This window comes from Oryzias latipes, chromosome 13 (assembly GCF_053564925.1).
Source record: "Oryzias latipes strain Hd-rR chromosome 13, Olatipes_Hd-rR_3.1".
NCBI lineage: Eukaryota > Metazoa > Chordata > Actinopteri > Beloniformes > Adrianichthyidae > Oryzias > Oryzias latipes.
The window spans coordinates 14,066,178-14,090,801 of NC_136249.1; the positions used below are offsets into that span (position 1 = coordinate 14,066,178).

Genomic DNA, 24,624 nt, shown 5'->3' on the forward strand with positions numbered 1-24,624 from the left:
TCATGCGCATACATCCATTAGTGTTGGAGGGAGGAGGGATGGACTGAGGCTTTGTCTCTCAATTGAACTATAAATTTCAAATTTCCCTTCTCTCCCAGGCTTTTTTTGCCCCCTTTATCTCGTGTATTCCTTTTCTCTGTGAATAAAAATTCCATACATTTGCAGGCAGATTGCTGCTCATGCGGCAGCATCATCACATCCTCGTTTTTAGGTTTGCACATGCTGCAGTTCTTGTCTGCGTTTTGCAGACGCGTAATGAAAGGTTCGGGGTGATCTTTGGGGAAATTGATAAATAATTGTGTGATAAAATTCTTGTGACAGAACCAGGGGGGGAAGTCACTGTGAAGGATATTTTGCATTTACTTTGTGTCTTCATTTGCATCTATGTGTGTATGTGTGGGAGTGTATGAGTGATCTCAGTGACTTACATAATTGATGACTTTGAGTTGAAGAGAAGCTGCATCAAGGTCATAGAGCTCACCTAAAAGAGGAGACAGAGAGAAAGAAAGTGACTGTGGGGGAAACCACAGCGGAGAGAGGGCAGATTGAGGTCGGCGAGGAATGCAAATGTGGATCATGTAAGCAAGTCGACAGACAGCGGCGTCACGAGGAGAGCACTCAGGCTGCAAGGGCGAGGAAGGGGTGAACACAAGTCACCTAACAAAGAGACTGCTAATAAAGACAGGATGAGGGATGGAGACAAAGCTGGACCTCAGAAGAAAAAATGGGGGCCAGGTTTGATGAAAGGAGAAAAAAAAGATGAAGGCAAGGGTGGCAAAAGCTGAGAACAAAAGGCAACAGATGTTTTATGACCGTTTCCAGGAGCTAATCAATGCAGATGCATGTGTGCAGGATGGCATGAGCCAGTCGACTTCCATTATGCATGAGGTTTTTAACAGTATTTGTGCAAAGTGTGTTGTTTTCATATTGTGGCCGTTGAAAGCTCCTTCTGTCACTGACAGAATTCCCAGAGCTTTTCATCCTCAGGGGTTCACTCTATTAACAGACCTGAGCTTGTGTATGACTATGTATGTGGTCTGTGTTTCTGTACAAACATACGGGAAATCTAAAATGCATGGACCCTGACATGGTGACGGAACAGCAATCATGCATGGCCTTTATTGTAAAAACATGTGCACATACCACAAAGCTGCAGAATGTTGTGGTCCAGCTCACAGTAGTCCTGTTCAGAAACATTGAGCTGCAGCAGAGCATTGTGGGACTGCAGGAGGGAGGGGCTGAGAGGAGGCCTCTGATGGTACCCCTGGATGGACTGGAGGCGCACACATGCGACTGAGGCCTGCAGCGTCACGCACAAACACAGACGTGCAACACAGTCAACGGTGAGGGATGGTTCACCAACCAGTACCAGAAACTTTCAATTAATGTAGTTCATTATAAAGTGACATCAAGTGACTGCTGATGTCACTCGGCTGGGTTACTGTATTTATGTTCTGCAGCAGTCCTGGACTGCAAGGACCAGATTGTTTTTCACAATTCTTCCTTTTTAACGAAAATTTTGACCGCACCACACACTCAAAAACACACCAAAATTTGCACACACCTAGTACCATGTGAAAATAATTTTTTTTACCCCCCAAAAAACTGGATGACATCACAGCGGGTGGAACTGTCAAAAAAAAATGAATGAAAGCAAAAAAGAAAAAAATCACGTACTTGTTGGGGATATCCAAAAGGAAGTTTTTAAATTATTATGGGATGGCTACAGGGCTTGGCGGCCATTTCGTGGAAAAAAAAAACCCCACAACCAGAGTTTCATTGACCTTTAACCTTGGGAAGAGGCTGTCATCTTTAATTCTCCAAAAAAAAAAGCATTAATACCAATGTAATTTTCCAGGGATTTTGATCTATTGCCTCCTAACTCCTTTAACAGCATTGAGAAGCTACTTGGGAAAAAATGTCAAATTTATAATTGTAAATAATAACGGCGTTAGTGTGGCGTGCTTGCAAAAATTAAATTTCCCTATTGGTCGCTTTTTTTTAAACAGAAATATTGTGAAGATTTAATACATGAATTCAATTGTCTCAAGCTGAGCATATTAGGAATTTAGGCATGGTTGACAAAAACCCCTCCATTTCCAAGACAATACAGAAATTTACTTTTGCAGAATCTTCTCAAAACTACACAGACCTGCTTGTCACTACCAGGCAACCAATAGATAAAATGGATGCTATGGAGATATAAACCAATACAAAATTTTGAAAAAAGTATATATTTTAATTTAAAGGAATTTCTCATGTGTAGCTTGACCAGGGTGGCAGGGCCGGTGGGAGAGAGTGAAGGGTAGCTACTCTGCCAGTGGGGTCGGGTGAAATGGGGGCGGCGAAGGCGCCTGTGGGGCATACATTGCTTGCTGCTTTATTCCCTCTATCTAGGAGTTATCCAGTCATCCCTTTTGACTCTCCAACTATGGAGATGAAAAAAAGCTGCTCATTTTCTGGTTGGCGTGCTGGTGGGACCACATCAACCCAATCCAGTAAGACCAAACTGCTACTTTATGACTTTGGGCTTTAAAAGTGATGAATGAGTTACAACACAAGGTGTTCAGTGTAACCCTCATACTGAGTAATTGTAAACAACCAAACAAGAACTTTTTAAAAAGTTCAACATTTATTATTTTAAAACCCTAGAACAGAATCAGTTGGGTGACACCTTATTTGGAAATGTTTGAAGCAAGAATCTCTTCTAGGTTGATGATCTTTCTTCCTCTTTCTGCAACAAAAACACTGTTCAGTCAGAATCTTGAGCAGGGGCCTGTTTCACAAAGGAGGTTAAGTGTAAACTCTGAGTTCATAAACCCGGAAATCAGGGAAACCCTGGGTTTTCCGTTTCAGAATCGGAGGTTTGTCAAACCAGAGAAAGCAGAGTAAGTCAAACCCGTTTCTGAAAGAGAGTTAACTTTTACTCGGAGTCAGTATCCATGGTTACTTATGCTGTGAACCTAACCTGGTCGGGAGCAGGTTTTATTCTCCAAACTCGAAGTTTTTGCCGGTCCCCTCCCCTTTTTAAAGACGAAGCACTATATTTGGCTTCAACCTTCATTGCCCACATTTCCGTCACGCGATCTAAGTGACAAGAATGGCTTGTCCTTTTTTGGAGGACCCAATAGATGAGGAGGCTGCATTAATTCGTAGAGAATTACATTTACGTCGTACGAGGATTTTGAGACCTCGACTCGATGTTTTGTCATTTCCCCATACGTTTTTGTTTGAGCGTTACCGTTTTTCGTTGCAGTCAATTACATATACAAAATGAAAACAACATTAGGTCTTGCTATGTAGATGTTTCATATGTCAAATATTGTCAACAAAGCCTACATCCATGACATGCTCACATTTGACCTGATTGAATTATGTTTTTATACTTCATTTTTAGCTGCTGCCATGTTTCTTTTAATTCCTGCAGGATTGCATCTACATGAAAATGAAATCAGGGACATTGAATTAGATTAATGTAACAATTACTTTTTGGAAACACAATTTTCTAGCACTGCTTACTTTCTTAATCCCATATAAACCTATACCACTTGATCAATACAGGGGTAGTGTTGCAGCGTGTGTGTGCTGAGCGGGGTGCAATCCACGAGAGACAAGGGGAGGGGCGATTGCAGGTGCAGATGGGGGGGGGTGGGGTGAGCACGGATGAGGAGGACGGAGAAGGTGTCATTCCCAGAATAACTGTTTTGGAGTCATTCTTATTCCGCTCTGGAGGTTGAGGGTTTCCAACGGGAAGTGAACCCCGAAGGAGAATTCCCTTCAGCCCTGAAGGAAATCTCCCCTGCGCTTTTGACCACGCACGGTCGGAAAGACGAGAGAAAAGAAGGAAGTCTTTGCGCAGCGAAAGGTTCAACAGTAGACAAAAGTTCACTTTTAAAAACACAATTGCATGTATTAATATTAAAATGACCAACGTTTGCTAGAGGGGAAGGTTAACAAAAAAGTCCTCTAAACATTACCGACGTTAAATGCATTTTCCCCCAGATTGGTTCTGTACACTATGCAGCATTTCATGCATTTACACCAGGAATAACACTTCAAAAGTACACCTAAATATCACCATTTTTTATTTCACACCTTACGCTATTTAAAAAGTTATTACAGTCAATATTTATAACAATGATTTAAATGCAAACTTAGGCATTAACTTGAGCAGCTATGTTTTCCACGCTAACTGTCTCTGTTTTGCAGATGCAGCGGTGTTGCTTTTCTTCTGGAATATGTTCTCATATTCACTGCAACTCTGCAGCAGCACGTCAAGTTCAGCTGGCGAAAAATACACAGACCTCTTTGTTTTCACGGTTGCCATGGTGACTCGTGATATCTGCGCTCCATTGATAATGGCTTCTTATAGACGCGGTGCGCACGCTCACCTCCGAATCAGTCCACTCAGAGTTGATTGATCTAACGCGGATCAGCTGCTCTGAAACTGAAAACTCAGAGTTGTCAATCTCTCGATTGACCAACTCAGAGTTCAGGTTTGACCTCAGAGTTGGTTGAACCTCCTTTGTGAAACAGGCCCCTGGTCTTTAATGCACTGCAGGTTTCTTTTCTTAAACAGAACACGTGGAGTTTTATTCAAGAAGCCGTTGGAGTGAACCCATTCTTCTTTCCAGCAGTGAAATGTTCTCTAAGTCACTGGCTGCAGTCCAAGACATAAGCCCCATTGATCACCCCTCCATCCTCCAACTGCTTAACAATGACAAAAACCTGCTTCTCTGTGCTGTTGTTCCTTTTTCTCCATGCTAAATCTTGGCATTAAACCACTTGAAAGTATTTTTTTTTCTGGATTTGTAGACATCTTGACCTCCACCAAAACTGATAATCATCATTTATTACTTACCCATGAAGTGAGAAATGACGTACCCAGAAGCATTCTGCTTCTTTTCAAACATCAATCATTTTTTAGAAGAAATGCGAATGAATTAATATCATAAACATGAATAATCTATAACTCAGAAAATCACAGCTTAGTTTAGAGACAAAAAATGAGTTTGAAATCTTGATAATTACATTCAATAAGCTATTTTGTCGTCCATAACCTACGGTTTGGTATTTGGAATTTAGTTTTGATTTCTGAAACGTAATGTCATGCTTTACTGTCATCATTAACCATGATGAAAGTTTTTTCCCCCCAAAGATCTTCAGTCTAAATAAATTTAAAATGAATAAAAGAGCAAATCAATAAACAATTTATAGCAGGCATGTCCAAAGTCCAGCCCATTGGCCAAATCTGGCCCACATTCAAATTTCCACCGGCCAGGCAGACTTTTTAATAAATCAATAATATGTGGTCACCAGCACTTTCTAAGAACTCTGTGCGATTTCTTGATTGTGATTGGCTAAATTCTATTACTAGCCCTTGTAGAGTTGTGGCAAAGTTGACATGACAGTCTCCGCCCATTACATGGTGGTCCATTGGGGAAATTTCATTTGATTTTGAGAGATAGAAAGGAAAAGTAGTGGGGTTTGAATTTTTTTTATTAGCTTACAACAAAAGCATGGAGGTAATCTGACACCAAATCTGGCCCTCTTTGCAAAATGTTTGGACACCCCTGTCTTACAGTCAATGGCTGTCCACTGCCCAGCAAAGGTCAGAGGACGTGTGAATGCCCATTTGCCCAGGAATTGGTTGGTTAATATATTTTTCGCATTAAGTGATTTGTTGATGGTATAACCTGCTGCATTCTTTGTAAAAGTGGCTTAATTTCAAAACACTTTAGATAAAGTTCATACATTTTCTGCTGCATATTCTTTTGGTAACCAGGAAACAGAGAAGAAAAACTCACATGTTTCTCCAGCACATTCAGATGCAGTTCATCCTGTTCAGACAGAGGCTTGCAGCCCACCTACGACACACAAACAGAGAGTGAACGCCGAGCAGGAGGCTGTTTTTGCTTTACTACACCAGCCCGATGCCTCTGCAGAGTTCATTTCATTTGTGTATGTTAACTAAAATTAAATCAGTTCACATTAATCTTCCTTTTCATAAAAGAGGAGCAGAAAGTGATGACATGATCAGGAGAATTTAATTTATTACTGATTCTTTTTTTTCAAATCCTCTCAGTACATCCTTGGATAAAAAGGGCTCACCAGTAAGACAGCAAGGACTTTGTCCTGATCTGAGATGGGAATTACAACCGCTGAAAGACAAGAAGGAATAAAAAAAAGGTTCAGAATACAGACTGCATTATTGTGTATAACACATTCTGTTCTTCTATTCCCCAATCCTTCTCACCCTATTATAGTCTCTTCTTTGTTATGTCTGTATAAAACTATTTAAACGAATAACATAACAAATCATTAGCAGAAAAATTAGATTATAGAGAGGAGTTTTTCACAAAAGAAAGAGGATGCCGAACCCTTTTCTCTACACAAATATTTCATGTTTGCCTCTATTTCCACATTCTTCTCTGCTTTATTATGCAAGTAAATTCGGAGCATCGGAGGCAAACATTTGTCTTCTCATCAAAAACCTTTCATTGCTTTTTTTGGGCCTCTTGTCCAATTCTGCAGCCCACACAGCTCCGTACCTCTCTCCATGCAATCATGGTCTCTTGTTTGCCACTTCCCTCTCTATCTCCTTTCATTTGTTTTGTTTTTTTCCTTTCTCCTCCCACACGCTTACATCTCTTAGCACTACATGCTCACACATCCTCCAACCAGAGCAAACATTCAGATGTTGGTCCAGGAACATCCTTCAAGCCCTTGTTTGACCCACCGCGAAGCACAAAACTGCACCTTTTTTCTGCCCCGGTAACGGTGCTGCGAGGCAGATCCTGTATTTTTCTGGCAACTCGGATGGAGGGAAACCAGCGCACTGACATCGCCTCAGCTGGTCCACCATATTCCTGCAACACACACACACATACACACAAGTTTAGTTTAGTCTGACTCAGGTTCCAGGAAATACGACACCTATGAAATCTGTCTCAAAACAGTAAAGCGAGACGAAAAGGATGAAGAGTCTTGGGAGACAGTGGGTGATAAATGGAAAAAATGACGGAAAAAGCAGATGCTTGATGTTCGTTTGCACAAACCAAAACCCTGATGAATAGAGCTATTATTCACAGTGTAATTATATGAACTCAATACAGCCAGCAGTGTGTCTGAGCATGTGCGCACATGTGTGCACGTGAAAGACTTGGCCACATGTGAAACCAGGTGTGGGCCTAGTCAGAGTTTTTGTTGTATGTTAGACAGAGGGCAGCATTTTTATGCTAAAATATGAGACAGGGATTTGTTGATTCTGGACTGGTTAATGCATGCACTCACACAGACTCACACAGACTCACACAAACTCACACAGACTCACATTAATATGGAAATGAAAGAAGAAAGGATGGCAAATAGTTTAACACATAGGCAAATTCAAAATCTTTGTGCTTCACATAACAAATCAGCTAATCCCTATAGCTGCGCCTTTTTTCCCCAAACACAAACAGGAATGGTTGCAGCCGCTCCGTTACATCCTCACAGAGTCTGAAATCCCCTCAAACCATGGCAGCCAAATCTCTGCATGATGCATTGATTTTCAAGAGTGCATCTATTTTAGCTTACTGAAGAAAAGCCCACTTCAATCAGAAAAGATTCTATTGGGGAGATACAGTTGACCTTTGGGTAATGTTTTGTTTAAAGCATCACAAAACCATTTCCAACTTGGTTCAGTAAACAGGAAAAAAAAAAGCATTGTGATCACTTGGTGTGTTAACAGACATCATGTATTCAACCATTTAGAAATAAAACACATTATTTGATCTAAGAAAATTACAAATCAACAACCAAATATATTCAGATTGTAGTGATTTTTTTCCACAACCTGCTCAGATAAATTAATTTAGGTTATAAAAACAGACAACAGCTGGCCAAAAGAGTAAAATAATTTGAGATTCACTTACTGAGATTCAGTTACTGTTGATTGAAATCGTGAATTAATGTTTTCCGAAGATAATCATAAATCATAAATAAGCACTTGATTTTGTTGCTTGAAAATAATCTATCTGATCAGAAGCAGATAGTATAAACTCACTTCTTCCCACTCCTTTTCAAGCAGTAAATCAAGCTCTACTTGACTTTAGTTAATGATCACAATATTTAATGAACCAAATGTGATTTAAGTGTGTCTTTGTTTTTTATCCTTGCATTTCATCATTTCTATAATGAATTTTTGTGTGAATTTTTTATTGTATTGACTACAATTAATGCTTGAAACAAAAATAAATCGAATCAAATTAAATGTGTTTAAGAAATGTTTCACCTACAATGTATGTATATGTATATATATGTGTGTGTGTGTGTTTGTTTAAATGCATGTTAAGGTAATGTTTGTTAATAATTTATTTACGCTGATTACAGTTTTTTCAGACTCTTCTGCTTGAGAATAGGCACTATCAGGAACCGATGGTGTTGAACCCGCAAGACACACCTGTGCTCCCCTTAAGATGTGGCCGCTCCTCTTTATGACCCTCCATGGTCTTGGACAACCCAAAAACCGGCAGCACCGGTACAGGTCAACCCCCCTGTAGGGCTGCATGTGACTAAGACTTTAATAACAGTCTCCACTGGAATTGGAGAGTTTACACAAACCATAAAGGAGGGTCAGCTCAACAGAACAGCCAGCTTGGTGGTTTCAGTCACAAGAGCAATGTTGGTTGTCAAGTTGGTAATTACCAACACTGCATCATATCAATTGAAATCCCCCAGCAACACTTTGCAGTGGGTGGGGAGCATTTTATTTGGTCTTAGAGATTTAACATCATCCAGTTGGTAGGTCCTGTATGGGGTCAGCTCAAATAAAGACAGCAGTTTTCTCCTAATACTAATTAAACCTGAACAGATCTTCATTTGTTTTTTAATTGATATTTTTTCACAGGCACTGCGAATGCCGGGTTCCTTGTTGGAAATCCTAGTGCAGGATGAAAATAGATCCCACTGCAGTGTTTGCAGGTTGGATGGAATTGGAAGAAAACTGCCTGGATGAGAATTTTGAGTCCAACTTTCTAAAGCTCAGTTGACTTTCTTCTCAAGTGATTTACACATTTTGGCCTTTGCTGGTTGCTCTAAAACCACAGTCTGGAAAGCCCCTCCATTAGATTTGGTTTGTTTGTGGGTTTTGACCTAGCTTGTCCACATGTGTCCACCAACACCCCCTTCTATTGTACTGTCTTGAATCTTAATCTTGGATCTCTCCTTTTGCCATTAAATATTTCTTTTGGCATTTATATTGCATCATTTTTTCTGGCTCTTCTAAATTATTCTTTCAAGGATTTTAAAGTGCAGCTCAAGTATATCTGGAGAGTTATGTATTGTTTCCCTCCCATCTACAAAGACTGCTGCGTATTTTACTTTCCAGGAATTTCTATTTGAATTGGAATGGAACAGAGCACAGGAGTCCAGGACGAATACCAACAAGTCTAAAGTTTATACTGCAGGCGGGACGGTCTTCCAGAGCAATGGATACATATCACAAGATCCCTTTTTCATCACAAAAGATCTCACATTTGATCCAAATTCAGACCCACTTCATGGACCTTTTAAATTCCCGCGGGATCCATCAGCAGACACATATTTTAACGTTTCTGTGGACATTTGTGACACGCTTGGGTCCACTGAAAGCACCAATGTTTGAAAATCAATAATTCCCACTCTTCTATCTATGCATCTCATAGGGATCCAATACAATATAAATTTCAATTCAATTAAGGTATTTAAAGTAACATCACTGAATACAAAGGATGTTTTAATGGTGTTTAAAAGCACAAAACAACATCCAAAAAAGTCAAATAATAAAAGGAATGTCTTTAATACACAATGCATCCACATCCTTTTGATTAGACCATATTTTTAAAGCATTTCCAAGAAACTTTAATTGTGATCAATATCAGAGGCCAAAAGATCTCATTAAAAGTGCTGATGCCTCGTACTGAGCAAGCATTAACCGGAGCACCACTGACTAATCGATTATTTGCATTATTTATAAATTACATTTTTAAAGAATTCTTGGTGGTGAGAATTGAAAATAACAAAATATTTTCCAGTGCAACTCTTAGTAGTCTTGTGAGATGTGTGGTTCAAACACTTTCATTTGTCAAAAAGTAAGTGAACTGGAGGAAGAGTGCACCTTCATAGCTCTTGGCCTCTCTCAGGAACTCACAAAAAGCTGGAGTTGGTGTGTGTTTGTGGGTTTGTGCCAAGGTTTTGAAAACAGGCGGCTGAAGTGGAAATGAAAAAGTCATGAAGGCCGTAGTTCTTTGAGTCTCTCTGCTACACCTGATGGGCGCTCAGCCTTAAATAGGTTTGTTTGTGCTGTCCCCAGGTGTAACAGTGTGCCGTTGGATTCTTCAAAGTTTGACTTTACTTTTGTTCAACAAAACAAACAAGTTTGCTGGATTGGACCGAACAGTACGTGCAGCATCACAACATGTGTTGGACCTTCAGAGAGCAGAAGGAAGATCGCTGCGCCTCACCAGGGGCAGGAGGAACGTTATCTGGGAGATGAGGCTTGCAATGCCTCCACTGGGAGAGGAACTGAATGTGAGAAGGAGGAATCACCAGGGAGGCTGCAAGGGTAAAAAAGACCAAATCACGGGCAGCTCAGTGCTTGGGGGGAAAGAGGATGGAATAGTGGAACAGACAAGGAGATACTGCCTGTCAGAGAGACGTATAGATGTTGAACAAGATGGAAAAATAAGAGCAGGAGATGAGGTGAGGGAACAATGATGTGGCAGACGGAGGACGTCTTTGTGTTTTCTTGATTATCAGATCCGTCTCGGTGACACCGCAATGTCTGAGCTGAGGATGGGATTTTCACTCAGGTGCACAAAACAGCCATCTTTATTAACTCCCATCTTTTTTCCACATTGATGTACTGCCTCTCTTGAAATCACAGCAACAATGCAGCGGCGCATCAGCACACGCCGTGACTTAGTGTGGTGGAAACGGCTGAGATTTGCTGCTCAAACAGTACACACCTGATCTTCCCCTCCTCCGGCAGCTCATGCGGTGGCTCTTCAGACAAAAGCCTGAAGTCTCCCTCCAGCAGGTAGACGCACACGCACTCCTGGAATAAATCACACAGTCCTTTGCCACATTAATCAGATCCTAATTGATACAAGAAGTGATGAGCTTCGTCAATTTGTGAGGGGCTGTTATCAGGTCAGAGTTACACCCGACTGAATCAAAACTTCTGTTTTATTTTTTTTTTTCAGGTAAAACAATTTAAATAGGAAGCAAAGCAAATACCGTGCTGGGAAGCAGCTCCTGGATGCTGTCTCGCAGGGCCGCTCGCAGAGAGCGGGCATCCACCACTGCTGCCAGTCGCAGCAAGGCATCCTGTGGGGGAAGACAAACACAAACCATCAGGACCGCCTGTTCACCAGATCAGAAAAGCTATGGAAACCCAGAGCCTTCATTTTGTTATCTTTGTGGGACCACGTTTTCTCACACATATTTACCCCGGAAGGCTGCAAAAGCCTCTGGAAAGCTGTTTTAGATGTCAGAGCTCGTTTTGCTCATCACAATCCTCATGAAGGAAAGGTGGAAAACAAAACACTCGAATATTCATTTACAAAGGTTGGTTGGGAGCTAATTCATTAAATGAGAGTGAACGTGGAAGGCATGATGGCTTTCATAGTTGCTATTAACTCACTGAGTGTTTGAAAATTAATGGGGGGATGGGAGGGAGGGGGGATTTTTTATCCAGGTTTTTTCTGAGTAAATTAACCCAGAAAAACATTTTTCTGTTCAACAACAGTCCTGGACTGCAGGGACCAGATTGTTTTTGCAATTCTTTTTTACTGCACCTTTGAGTGAAAATTTCCCCCCACCTTAGATTTCAAAACTCACCAAAATTTGAACACACCTGGTACCTGCTGAGCCCCCCCCCCCCCCCCCGCAAAAAAAAGACAAAATAAAAAAAGGAGAAATCATCAACCAAAATCTCATAAGGGACTCAACAAACAAAAGTTTCTAAACGAAAGGATATCCAAAGAAAATGTTGATGTAATTATGGGATGGCCACAAGACCTAAGGCTTGGTGGTCATGTTTTGACAAATTTTCCAATAATATGTGAAAGAAAAACTTTGGTTCGATTGATTTTCATAAAAATTACAACACACACCACCAGGTTAAGTCCACAACCACACCTGAAGTTGTGTTGACCTTTGACCCTGCCATGTTTAATTTTCCATAAAATTGACCTTTGATACTTTCTACAAATTTGAACATCTCCTGGGGATTTTGATCTCTCATTTGGAAGCCCTTTTGGAACAAATCTTTCCTTTAAACTTTGAAGATTTTAAACAGTGTTAGAGTGGTGAGATTGATGCCCCCCCCTCACTATAATATTGTGAAAATCGAATACAAGAATTGTTAGCTCAAGCTGAATGAAACAATATAATAGACAATAAGAACATATTAGGAATGTGTGCATGTTTAACGAAAAACCTCAGTTGCTTTGACCAGGGTGGCAGGGGTAGAAGGGGGAGGGTGAGGGGCATGTAACAGTCACTCAACCAGTGAGGGGGGGTCAAAAGGGGGAGGCAAGGGTGGTTAGCACCAGCAGGCCACACCACGCTGGTTGCAGCTTAAATTTTTAAATGTTTCCACATCGAAGTTCATCACTGCAGCAAATCTTTGGCCATAAAAAATAGATATTTAATTTTTACTCTCTGTTGCTGTATTTGTCACTAAAGAATGGAGAGTTTTACGCAGAATTGATGTCTAAAACAACTTAACAAAAGAAGCTTTTTTGGTCACCCCTCTCAGGGTTAGAGCTTTCTCTCAGCCACTATTTATCTAAACATTTCCAGCATTAAAACATACAAACATATGTGAGCAGAGGCCTCTCTTTAAAGATCTGAATTCTGTGTTAGCTGAGAGTCAATGGTTTGAAAGCAGGACTGTGCTCCAATATCTGCTCTTCTTCAAAGGTCAGGGTTTGCTGGAAACAAACCCAGCGAAGCGTATCCTCCGTCTACACTGAGAGCACTTTGTTTGTCTTGTCTCCTCTCCCATCATTACAGCTTGCCAGCAAATTTAAACGAAAGCGTGCTTTTCCCCCCGTATTTTTCTCAAAAGGAAGAGTTTTCCGCTCGTTACTCTTGAAATGATTGCTTATTGGCCTCAGAGTTTTGCCCGAAAGCTGGTTATCTTGCAGCTCAGCAGCGTTCCTGAACACCTCTTCAACAGACGCACACAAAAGCAATGCTGCTGCTGCTGCTGCTGATCGCAAACACAGCTTTCACGCTGTACTAAGAACAAACCGCTTTTGCCTGCTCTGAGCTCTGAGGATATAAGAGAGATGTATGAAGAATAAACAAAAAGAAGCTTGAAAGAGAAGTTCAAACTAGGGCTGCTTTCTTGATTCTGCACACTAGGCTGTTTGCCAGAGCTGGTGATTTGCAGAGGTAATTTCAATGTCAGGAAGACTTAGAGGACGGGTGATTCAGATGCTGTTTGACCATCGGACTTGTGCAGCATTTGAAGCAACCTAATGCCTAAAAAAGGACAATATAGCTATGAGATGCAAGTGTTTTCATTTTTTTGGAGCTACTTTTCTGGTCTAAATGGAAGATAGAGAAGCAAGTAGGATAGAAGTGGGGTTCAGATGTTTTGGGGATGTTTGTCTTTTGTTTACATCATTCACAAACATGTCAGTCAACCACCTCAAAGCATTACCTATTTCGTCTCATTTTCTACTTTGGTTTTTAGTTGAATTCACCGAGTTTCAGTTTTCATACTGCATTAGTAACTAGTGTAACTTTAGTCTGATTAAATATCTCAGGGGGAATTAAATCACAGAGATGAAAAATAAAGTCAGAGACCACAAAGGCTTAGATTTGGCGCATTCTTAAAGCTGTGCTGTGAATGTGAAAGTAGAGAAGGAAAATGTGGTTCTGAGGGGGCTGGCGGTCAGGTTTAAGGAAGGAGCACTTTGTCCTAGGTGTACAAAAAAAGCCCCCCAACGGGGCAGCAAGCAGCACCTGCTGCCAAGCGTCTCTGACAGCGTCCATCTGCCTGTGAAATTCTTAATTTTCCCCCTTTTATTTTCATCTTTATTCTTCTCCTCCATCTGTGTTCAGCCTGGTTTTGGACTGAGGGGAAACAGGGATGCAGTGGAGGAGGGGGTGGTAGTAGATGAAGACAGTGAGGGTGCACGAGGTGATGGGGGGTGTCAAAAGTGAAGGAGGGGAGGAGAACAGGAGAGTGTTGTCCTGCCAGTGCAGCCAGTATTGGTCATTACATATGATTAGATATGATTAAACGTGATTAGCTTTGATCACTCAATCAGCCTGGTTGTAATGAAGTTGGATCAGTGCCAAGCCTGCATTTGCAGCGAGGAGAGTCGGTGTGACTCGCACGTCTTCGGATGCTCGCACAAAACAAACAAGTTTGATTGAACACGGATTTTAACGCAGACAAACTCCTCATCCTCTCTGCTCTGCTGCAAACTCAAGACCAGCATTCACTATGTGTGTGTGTGTGAGCGGAATGGGTGCACGTGTGCATGTGCCTGTGGAGTTTTTTTCTCTGATAATAAGACGTATGCCTCGGTAAATGTCAGCCTCTGTCCTCTGACCTTTCACAATCATTTCTCGCCATGTACCTCAAACCATCTGTTACATTAATTTACCTGCGTCTGCACCCATGACTGCACACAACCTGACGTGCGCGCGCGCGCACACACACACACACACACACACACCACAGCCTTTCAGCAGATTCTAATAAGATGAATTCAAAGTTTTAATTGCCTAATGGGTGAAGGAAGGAACCTAAAACCAAAACATGGGAGACTTTTTCCACTCAGCAACAATAAAATCCTTCAATTGCATCAAAGCTGAAGCACGACCATCATCCAAACACGTTTCCTTTAATGCCAATTCAATTTAGGGGAATTTGACAAAAGCTTTTATCTAAATTGATTGAGAAATGCAATAATAGAAATCGTAGATGCGTAGTTACCAGCATTGATTAAGTTATTCTTGCTTCATTTCATAAATGCTTTTATAGATTCCACACTAATCTGTCAGATGGAATTACTGTCATCATTAATTTGGTCAAACCACCCATTCATCTGAGGTAGGTTGAAATATCTTTTTATAAAATTGCTTTCTGTGTTTTGTCCCCTTGTTGGTCTAATTATTTTTTTTGTTTGTCTGCATTTTTTTCGTGATTTCCCAAGTGTACATTTCCACTGAAACCCTTTAGTTTGTATATTGATCCCTACTTTTCTCCATCTGCTTGTCACTCACACCTTTTATCACAAGACCAAAGGTTTGCAGTTCAGGTTATTAGAGCTCCCGCCTAAGTCTGCGCCGTTTTTTGGTAGTTCGGGCTCGTGGACAGTTATAAAAAGGATTGGCAGCATCTTAAATGGTAATGGTAAATGGCGTATACTTAAATAGCGCTTTTCTACCTACAAGGCCCAAAGCGCTTTACAGTCATAGACCCATTCACCCAGTCACACACACATTCACACACTGGTGGCGACTCTGCTGCCAAACACTGGCGCCAACCTCCCACAAGGGGCAAGGTGGGGTTCAGTGTCTTGCCCAAGGACACATCGACTCATGGGCGTGCAAGGCGGGAATCGAACCTGCAATATTCGATCAGGGGTCGATATCAAGATATCATGAAAATGGAACATACAATTGTCATGCATGTGGGAAGTGTATCGAGAAGTAGTAATAAGGCTAAAATTAGTTGCCCGCGCTTATGACGTCCTTCTGATGCTGTTGTACGGTTACACTGAAGCTGCACATTAGTTGTTAGTAAGGTGCACATACTGACTCCTTAGTCACCACATGCGAATTTCACACACATGAGGACTTACAAAAAATGCAGTTTAAAAATTATCTTATTTGTGACGTAGAAAATATGCTAGGTGGGTCACAGCTCCACTACATTCTGATACATCCACTTTTAGACAAATAGATCCATGAACATCTTTGTTTTCCTCGTCCGAGCTGGTATCTGGTTTAAAATTATTGCTTGTCATTTTTGTTGCAAGAGTAATGTTAGGTTGGGGGTATGAGGGGAGACGATTTAAACAGATGGGTGACGGGAAGTGGGGATGGGGTTGCTCCACGCCAACAGCTCTGCCCACAAGTCAGAGGTGAATTTTTGACGAATTACTGCTGCTCTTCAGAAAAAGCTAATATGCATTACTTTACTTACACAATCAATTTAAATCAACTCATTCAGTGCCAGTGAAAAACAGTTTGTACTTTACTAACATTAAGAGTTTCATAACGATGCAAAGGTAATATGCAAATCTCAATCAGAATCAGCTGATTTGCATTGATTTTAATGGTTGAAGAGTTTGTTTGTCATGTGCTATTTAGGTGTCACTGGCGATTTCTCCAGTGTTAAATGGTGAAATATTTTACGGCTTCACTGAGTGGTTTAAAATATTTTGCAGGCTACCTACGTTCTTCGTAGAGGTTTGCCAAGTTTTCGCCTGGAGATAGCCCGTGTCCACCTGTAAGGGCAGTTGGGACTAAGAAATAACCAATGCATTTGAATAAAACCCCTTAATCTTTTCTTTATCTGACTTGGAGCCCCTAAAAACACGTTTCACTTGTCGAATACTTAAGCTGGATGGTTAACTTTGCGGTCAAAAGTGTTTCATCTGACATTTTAGAGATCACTCAGCTCCCATAAAGTTGCCATTTAGAAAACTGAAGGCAATGGATGTTCGCTTTTACAAGCTGCCATCAGAAACACAATTTAAGCAATTACGGAACAATTTTCCAGCTGTAATTAATACATTAAAGAGCCATATACTTGCCACAGTCTCCATTGTTTCTTTCCTGCTCTGTTACTGCAGGACTGTAAAGTGGGGGGCCGTGTGGTGCATGGTGTCTAACGCGGCGCTCGTCTCTCCTGTGAGAGCGCCGCTGAATTTACTCTTCAGGGGAGCACTTAAGCCTAAAACATCCCTGTGAAGCTGCGCAGCAGCTGGTGCGAAAAAGCTAAGAACACAGTTATTGGCCTAAAGCTACATTGGCATGGTAATGAGATTACAGAGACGCAGGGCCTGACGGTGAAACAAGCTGGAGCAGCTAATAAATGTAAGTGAGGCAGAGAAACAGGGGTAACATTTTACGCTTTGTTTCTGCTGTTTCCCTCAACTCCAGTCCTCGTAAATTTAAGTTAATAGACAGGGATTGAGCATAACTCCAAGAGGACATCTCACTGAAAGTTAAATTAGGTCTACACGGACAGAGTGGTTGCTAGCAGGATGAAGCAAAATCGCTTCTGTGTTGTGTGGAGATAGTTTCCTCCAGAGCAGAAATAGGCCAGATAATGTTTATGCATTTAGGCTTATTTTAGTCTACTCTGCATACCTTGACAATGGAGATGTTTTTTTTTTCTTTTCTTAATCCGACATTGTTTGGATCTGAAGTGCTTTTCAACAAAGCTCTGTCCTGAAACTGCCTGATGCTTCCATGTTGGATTTGCTTTGTTATTTTTAGCAGCTAAAAGCAAAAAAATGTTTCCTGTTCCTGCGACTTTCCCCCAAAGTCAGTCACTTCTCAATTTTATGCTTTCCAGACAAAGTGGAGGGTGCACACACTGATTCAGGTTCAGCTGTGAAATACCTGTTTTTTATATGAAGCTGCTCATTTAACAGCACGAAAGACGACGTGCATAATGAATATGCAGAGGGAGAAATGTCCAATAAACAAGCAGGATTTCCAGCCAATAAAACCGCAGTAAAAAGTGACGGAGAGCAAAGTACTTTTCTTTTGCATTTCAATCAAACCCTCATTTTGTGTTTGGGTGAAATTGACCCGTTAAAACATTTGACAGTTATAATGCTGAACCTCAACCAGGTTTTTAACTCTTTTTGTAAGTTTATCCTCTCTTATACTTTAACAATCCTCCAGCTTATTGACGGTCTGTATGAGATGAAAATATATATTAGATCATACCTCATGTTTTTTAGTGTATTTTGAGACTGAGTTTTTTAGTTTTTAATGTTAGCGGGTCAAATTTGACCCGCTAACATTAAAAACTACAGCATCTTTTTAAAACATTAACAAGGTAAACCAAGATCGAATCTGAACAGTATGGATTCCCAGCACCACTCTGACTGATGATGCCACTTGGATGAGAAGAAAAACGTTTCAAGAAATATTTTTATTTCAGATGCCATGACTTTAAAGCCAAGATTAAAGGCAGAAAGTTTCATTTGAGCCAAATCAGAGAGGACCTCTTACCCATATAAAAAAAACAACACATTTTTTGGTCAAATGTCATATTTTTGTAAAATGACCCGTCTGTCATCACATGACTGCAGGAATAGACTTTAATACCCATGTATACATTCAGCCAGTGGGCTTAAAACTGACTTAAATGTGAAATTAAACATTATAGTTTGATCGACAGAAAACCTACGGTAACCTCTATGTTCATCATTAAAGTGACTACAGTCAAAATAAACTCTCCTTTTGTCAAGACTAAAGATTTCCAAAGTTTTATAATACTGTAGTGGTATTATGACATCATAATGCTTTTCAATAGACTGTTTATAAAAGTGAAGCGATAGGATATTAAATAAGTGGTAGAACAACGCTGATGCTCTCCTCATAATCCCACATCTGTTACTCACTCATTTCCTTACCTTTCATTTATTCCCAAAACCAAATTTTCAAAACTTTTTTATTCAAATATAAGAATAAATAGGATTTGAAGCAAAAACAAGCAAAAAGTTTGTAAATAATAAGCTTAGCTTTAAACTATGCATAGTAAAAACAAAAAGTTGGAAAACACAGATGAGGAAATGCCCAGAAAGAGAACTCTTGAAGCTAAATGAGCTGCAGAATTAGAAACCTTTTTCTTCTTCAAAAATATGTTTTGTAATTAGGATTACAGGAGCTTCACTGAAGTGAATCATCTCAGAATAACTGAGTGTGAATATAAACATGCAAATGTTCACGATCAAATGACAGACTCAACTATTGGAGCTTCTGCTATCAATTTTGCCTTTTAAAAGCGGACAAAATAGATTTACAGGCCAAAAACATGGCTGAAAAAAAAAACGTAGTCTAATTAATTCTGGCTTAAACTGCTGCATGCGTGCAACCATTTCACCTTTGGGTATTTAGCGTATCATATTTCATAATTATCATCTTCCTCTGACCCTCCTCTCCCTGCAGCGATAAAACCACCCACGGCTATAAGAAACTAATTGCTTTTAAATGGACATACAGCACCTTTGATGTTAATTTCTAAAACAGAGCAAAGCTCGTCTCTCTGAACAATGCTGTGCTTAATTATTTCATATCATGGCACCTTTAAAAAAAACAAGACTTTTGTTTTATCTTTGGACCATTGCTGATTATTTAAAAAATGCATTTTAAGTAACATTTTTAGTGATAAGCAGCTTCCTGATAACTTTGTATTTTTCTTGACTCTGTTAAATGTCTATATGTATTTCTAATGAGAGTTTCAACTGTGTATTATTTTTCAACTGTCATCAACACAAGGTAAAAAATACCAGGAAAGAATCGCTGACTCGAAAAAATAACTGAGAGGTACAACAGCAGTGCCTTGCAAAAGTATAGATAATGAAATACTAAAATGATCAAATGTAATAAAATACGAGAAACAAATATGGTTAAATAAACACAAGTGTCGGTAGGGTTGAAAACAAAAGTGTGGGTAGGGTGTTTTGGGGCATATTACTGTAAATCTAAACTGTGCCATTGACTAACAGTGACATACACAGTACCTTCAGTGTTTTCAATCAAGTATTATACAGTTTCGAGATCACTGAAGGTACCATTAGGATTTCAGTAGTCTGATAGTTTTGGAATAGTAACTAACTCTGCCCCTGTATTTCCTACCAGAGAATAGAATATGGGAAAGTCCTAGTGCCGGATGACTCTGGTCCTTTGTGATGCTTTACTCAGACCCCTGCTGTGGTAAATGTCCTGGATTGACGGCAGGGACATGTGGTGAGGTTTGTGGCTGAGGCACTGACTCGTTCAGAGTCAGATTTACAAACCAACTAACCCAATATATATTTACCAGCTACTGATTGCATTTCATATCAACATTCTTTTTCTAAACATAGCAGGTATTGGGCTGAGGAAGAATGCAAAACGTATAGTCAGTATGCCCCCCCCCAGCTGAATGCTACAGACAGACTATTTACCATAGACACAGCCCCACAGAGGATGCGTGCTCTTTCACTCATGCGCACAGTTTCACGCTGGTGTAATCTTTACTTGTAAATGGAGTCCTCGTGTCTCTTCATCTGGATTAAAATCATTGTTACTTGAGGGTAAAATGTCTCCTCATGTTCTTTTAGTTTTAGTTGTTTCTCAGTCTCATTGAGGATATGTTGGTCCAACATTGATCATCCAATTACTTATTACTACACATTCTGATCTTAAGTCCAACTTTGAGACATTTTAATGATATTACAGCTTTGCATTCTGCAACGAAAGGGCAGAGGCCTTTGGATCCATGTTCAACCGTGTTTATTGACAAACACATACAGGGCTCGAGAGGATGGATAAGAGAATCCGCAAACAAACTGGGCAAGGGTGTGTGAGAGCAAAGGCAAAACAGGCAAAAGTCAAAATACACGAAGAGTCAGAGAAGTAACGCTCAACCTGTCAGCAAATGCAAATCAAAACTTTGCACCGAGCAAAGCCTGGTGAACGATTAAATACACTGGGGGTGATTACTGAATGCTGAAGAGCTGGTACAAGGTCTGGGAACAGCAAGCAGTGGCTGATGGGAGATGTAGTGAAGATGAGAACAAAGTAAATACTCAGGAGATGGCTCTCCCTAGGTGTCGGAAGGGGAGACAGAAGTTTGAGTCCTGACACAGTCAGTCCAAACAAAGCATAAAATAACAGACTCCTATTGAACTTTATTTGGAAACACCAAAGAAAAACACTGAGGCAGAATTACCACCCGCATTGTGACTTTTCACTGTGACTTTAGGTCAGATCGACCACTAGATAGTTGAAAGACGAACATGAAATACATTACATCTTAAATGGAAAATGAGGACATGTAATAAATAGGAAAAAATGGTCAATGCTGTATACTTATAAAGCACTTTCCTACTTTCCTTGAAGGCCCAAGCGCTTTACAGTCACAGTCCCACTCACCAAGCTTACACATATTCACCCACTGATGGCGGCTCCGCTGCCAAACGCTGTTTCCAATCTATAACCACAAGGGGCAATGTCGGGTTAAGTGTCTTTGCCAGGGACACTTTGATACATGGGCAGGTAAGCCAAACACTGAACCTGCGACCTGCGACGATCAGAGGTCGACCACTCTATCTCTGCACCATTGGCCATCCCAATAAATTTGTCTATAGTGTATAAAAAAGACCCAGTTTAAATGGGATTGCGCAATCTGCTCTGAGGAGGAGCTCAGTGCTGCTTAACCTCACAGCTTACTCTGTAAATGAACAGGAAATGTGCAAAATACAGGGATTTTGAGGATAGAAATGACTAGAATTACACGAACAGATTAGTGGACACTGATGTTTATTAATATTATTATTATTATACATCTCAATATGGTAGGTGAGAATGATGACAGGTTGTCTCTCCCACCACCCTCCATTGTGCTTTTCTGCTCTGAGAGGTGCAGTTCTCCTTCCACACTGCGGTACAGCCTCACAGAGGGCTCTCTTGCTGGAAAACCACACATGCAAATGCACATATACTATAATGCTGGATCACGCTCCAGAATGTCGTGAACGCTACACAAACTCCTCAGGGACTCAGATTAGATTAGCCAGTTAGATGAACACTAATATTCTAAATTGGTCATGTTGGATAACGACTTGTTTTAGGTAAATAGTCAGCTGGGATGATTAGTTTAATGAGCTGAGCGGAGCCTTTAGGCTTCCTCTTGTATTTCTGATGCAAGACCAAATCCATGCTGCATTTCAGGACGTGCCACCTTGGTCTAACGGCGAAGGTAGTCCACCATCATCTGCATTTAATTTCCTCCCCCTCTCTTTGTTGATTTAATCTCTGTTGTTCTTCTGTTCTGACTCGCCCCTCTGGACATTAAAACAAATCACCGGCTTGTTTGTTTGTTCGCTTCACCTGCTGGATCCTGTTTATCGATGGATCTTTAAACTGATAAGAGGCAAACTGTTCGATTCCCCTTCTTTAACATTCAGGTGAATTATTGATGCTGATGGATTTTTAGTCTGCACAGTGACAGCTGATAAACAAATGGGGGGGGGGGACTGACTTTAAATCAGCTTGAAGCAGGGGTGGGAGGCAAACACCTGAACACACTCAGAGTGACAGGACGGGTGGGGTGGGGGTGCGGGGGTGTGGGGCTGAGCTGCGTTGGGTCCTGGTTGTTATTCCAACAGAGCCGAGTCTCCAGTAGCATCACTAACATACTGGAGACACATGCACTGTAGAATACAGCCAGGCCATAATAAGGGGCCCCCATGACGCACAGAGACACAAAACATGTCAGTCCCCCCAATAAAAACATCTCCCTCTCACATGAGTAAACAAAGTCGTGAAGCGGCTCGGCAAAACAGCAGTGCAGTTACTATTAACCAACTTGTGTCTGCGTGCCAGCGAAGATTCAGAGAAGAGACGGGACTTTTCAGCAGCTCTGAGGGAAATTTAGTAAACGGGGACCAATGCCAGACAGTGATTAATAAATATTTCCCGACTCAGGGGAGATGGATGATAGACAGAACCAGTGAGGAACACAAATCAAAACCTGAAAGAGCGAGTCGAAAGGTGGAGACCACTTGAGGAGGCCCGTGAAGGTGGAGAGGTGCTGGCTGATGGAACCAACACGTTGCTTTGGGAAGAGGAGTGTTTCAGGACAGGCTGGCGAACACTCGGATGTGTCCCATATCCACCTTACGTTTCCTCTGCTCCGTTCAAGCTTTGAGTAATTTTTTTTTAGACCTAAGATAAAAGCAGTCACACATTCTGGTAATTTGAAAATCAGTTTCTCCAGGGACGAGAGCAGATGGTCAAAGTAGAGAAAAAGACTTTGAGTGTTTAACGACTCAGAAATTGTCTCTCTGAAAAAGCTTTGCATCAAGTGGACCCTCAGACATGAACATAAACAACACATCCTTCTTATTGACTCATCAGATGCTGGTCCTCGCTCAGGGAGGGTTTTTATAAACACGTTTATGATCTGTTACGAGATCATTTCAGCTTTAACAGCTGCTTCTGTCAGCCTTTCATTCAGTGGCTGAGCTTTTGACAGAGATGCACAACATGATGACACAGAAACCAGTGGAATCAAATGAAATGAGAAGCACAAATGACATCTTTTAACTAGTATAACTATTAAAAACACCAAATGGATGCTATTATGATGTAAATAATAATAAAAAAGCTTAACCTTTTGGATGTTAAAGGGGTCAGTAAAAAACAGGGACGTTGTACACAAAATGTTCTAACCATTGACTGTATGTGAGAATCCCTCCCCCTTGGCTTTCCAAACAGGTTATAGATAACAATTACCAAAGGTTATTACTCATTCATTCTTTTTGTCAGAATATTCCTTCTTGCTCTGATACTCTTCTTTCAACCTGTCCTTTCTAATCCTATTTTTCTTTGTAGGCCACATAATTTAAGTTAATAACTGACCAATCAGATGCTTCAATAAAAGTATGTAGGTCGCCCCCGCTCCACCATTCAAAACCTTTGCTTGACAGATTTTGTGTAGCCCACTTTCAAGTGATAGAGGTGTGGACTTCCAACAAGATCACTCCTGATTAGTGAGAGTGGTTGCTGTAGGAACGATGACTCATTTGGTTGGAGCTGGAAGTAAAAACCATTGTCTGTGGGTGACAGTTCTCATATACAGTCAATGGTTCTAACTGAGTTCATTTATGATGTCAATCAATGCTTGAGCCAGAATTATCTTTATTTGAATGAGATGAAAACAGAGACCATTGTTTTTGGTGACACCTCCACGGCAGAAATCTGGGGCTTTGCTTTGACAGTTGTTTTAAATTTGACAAACAGACTGACAGTGCTGTTAAAATGTTCTTGTATCACTTCCCTCTTTTAGCAAAAGCTAAATCTTTCCTGAGCCACAGGGATCTGGAAACAGTGATCCACGCTGTGATTACCTCTCGGATAGATTATTGAAGCTCTCTGTATTTTTGGTGTCACTCAGCGTTCACTAAACTGCCTGCAGAAAGTCCAAAATGCAGCAGCACGACTGTCAAGCAGACGAGCGCATCCCTCCAGTCCTCATGTCACTTCATTGGCTCTCTCTCTTTTAGAATTCAGTTTAAACTTTTACTGTTTGCTTTTAAAGCTCTACACGGTCTTGTTCCAGTTTACTTAACAGAGCATTTAACTGTTCACAGCCATTCTAGAGTTTTAAGGTCTACCACGGCAGAAACACTGGGGTGCATTTTCTGTTGCTGGCATCAATGATATGAAATAAAACTGCACATGACATCAGTGGCTTTTAATACTTTTAATACTATAGTATTTTTTTCTTTGACTTGTTTTACTTACTTTAGAAATAAAATTGTCTGTTGTACATTTTAATGTCTCTTGTAATATGCTGCTGAAATTTAACCTTTTTGTTCTTACTTTATTAAATTCTTG

At 40.6% G+C, this 24,624-nt stretch overlaps 1 protein-coding gene and 1 non-coding gene across 3 annotated transcripts in view; both read right to left on the minus strand.

Annotated features, from left to right (window-relative positions):
• The window catches only part of pde2a (phosphodiesterase 2A), a 211,080-nt gene that overhangs the window by 35,513 nt on the left and 150,943 nt on the right, over positions 1–24,624 (minus strand). For both annotated transcript variants that reach the window (XM_023961218.2, XM_023961217.2), the window contains exons 3-9: positions 11,260–11,349; positions 10,989–11,077; positions 6,760–6,869; positions 6,112–6,161; positions 5,808–5,867; positions 1,144–1,300; positions 429–481 (exon numbers count right to left, since the gene is read on the minus strand). In XM_023961218.2, the coding sequence (XP_023816986.1) occupies positions 429–481; positions 1,144–1,300; positions 5,808–5,867; positions 6,112–6,161; positions 6,760–6,869; positions 10,989–11,077; positions 11,260–11,349 (609 nt within the window). The remainder of the gene's footprint in view (positions 1–428; positions 482–1,143; positions 1,301–5,807; positions 5,868–6,111; positions 6,162–6,759; positions 6,870–10,988; positions 11,078–11,259; positions 11,350–24,624) is intronic.
• On the minus strand, positions 22,364–22,462 carry mir139 (microRNA mir-139). Its single transcript, NR_107158.1, has one exon. It is a non-coding gene; the product is annotated as a microRNA mir-139 (primary transcript).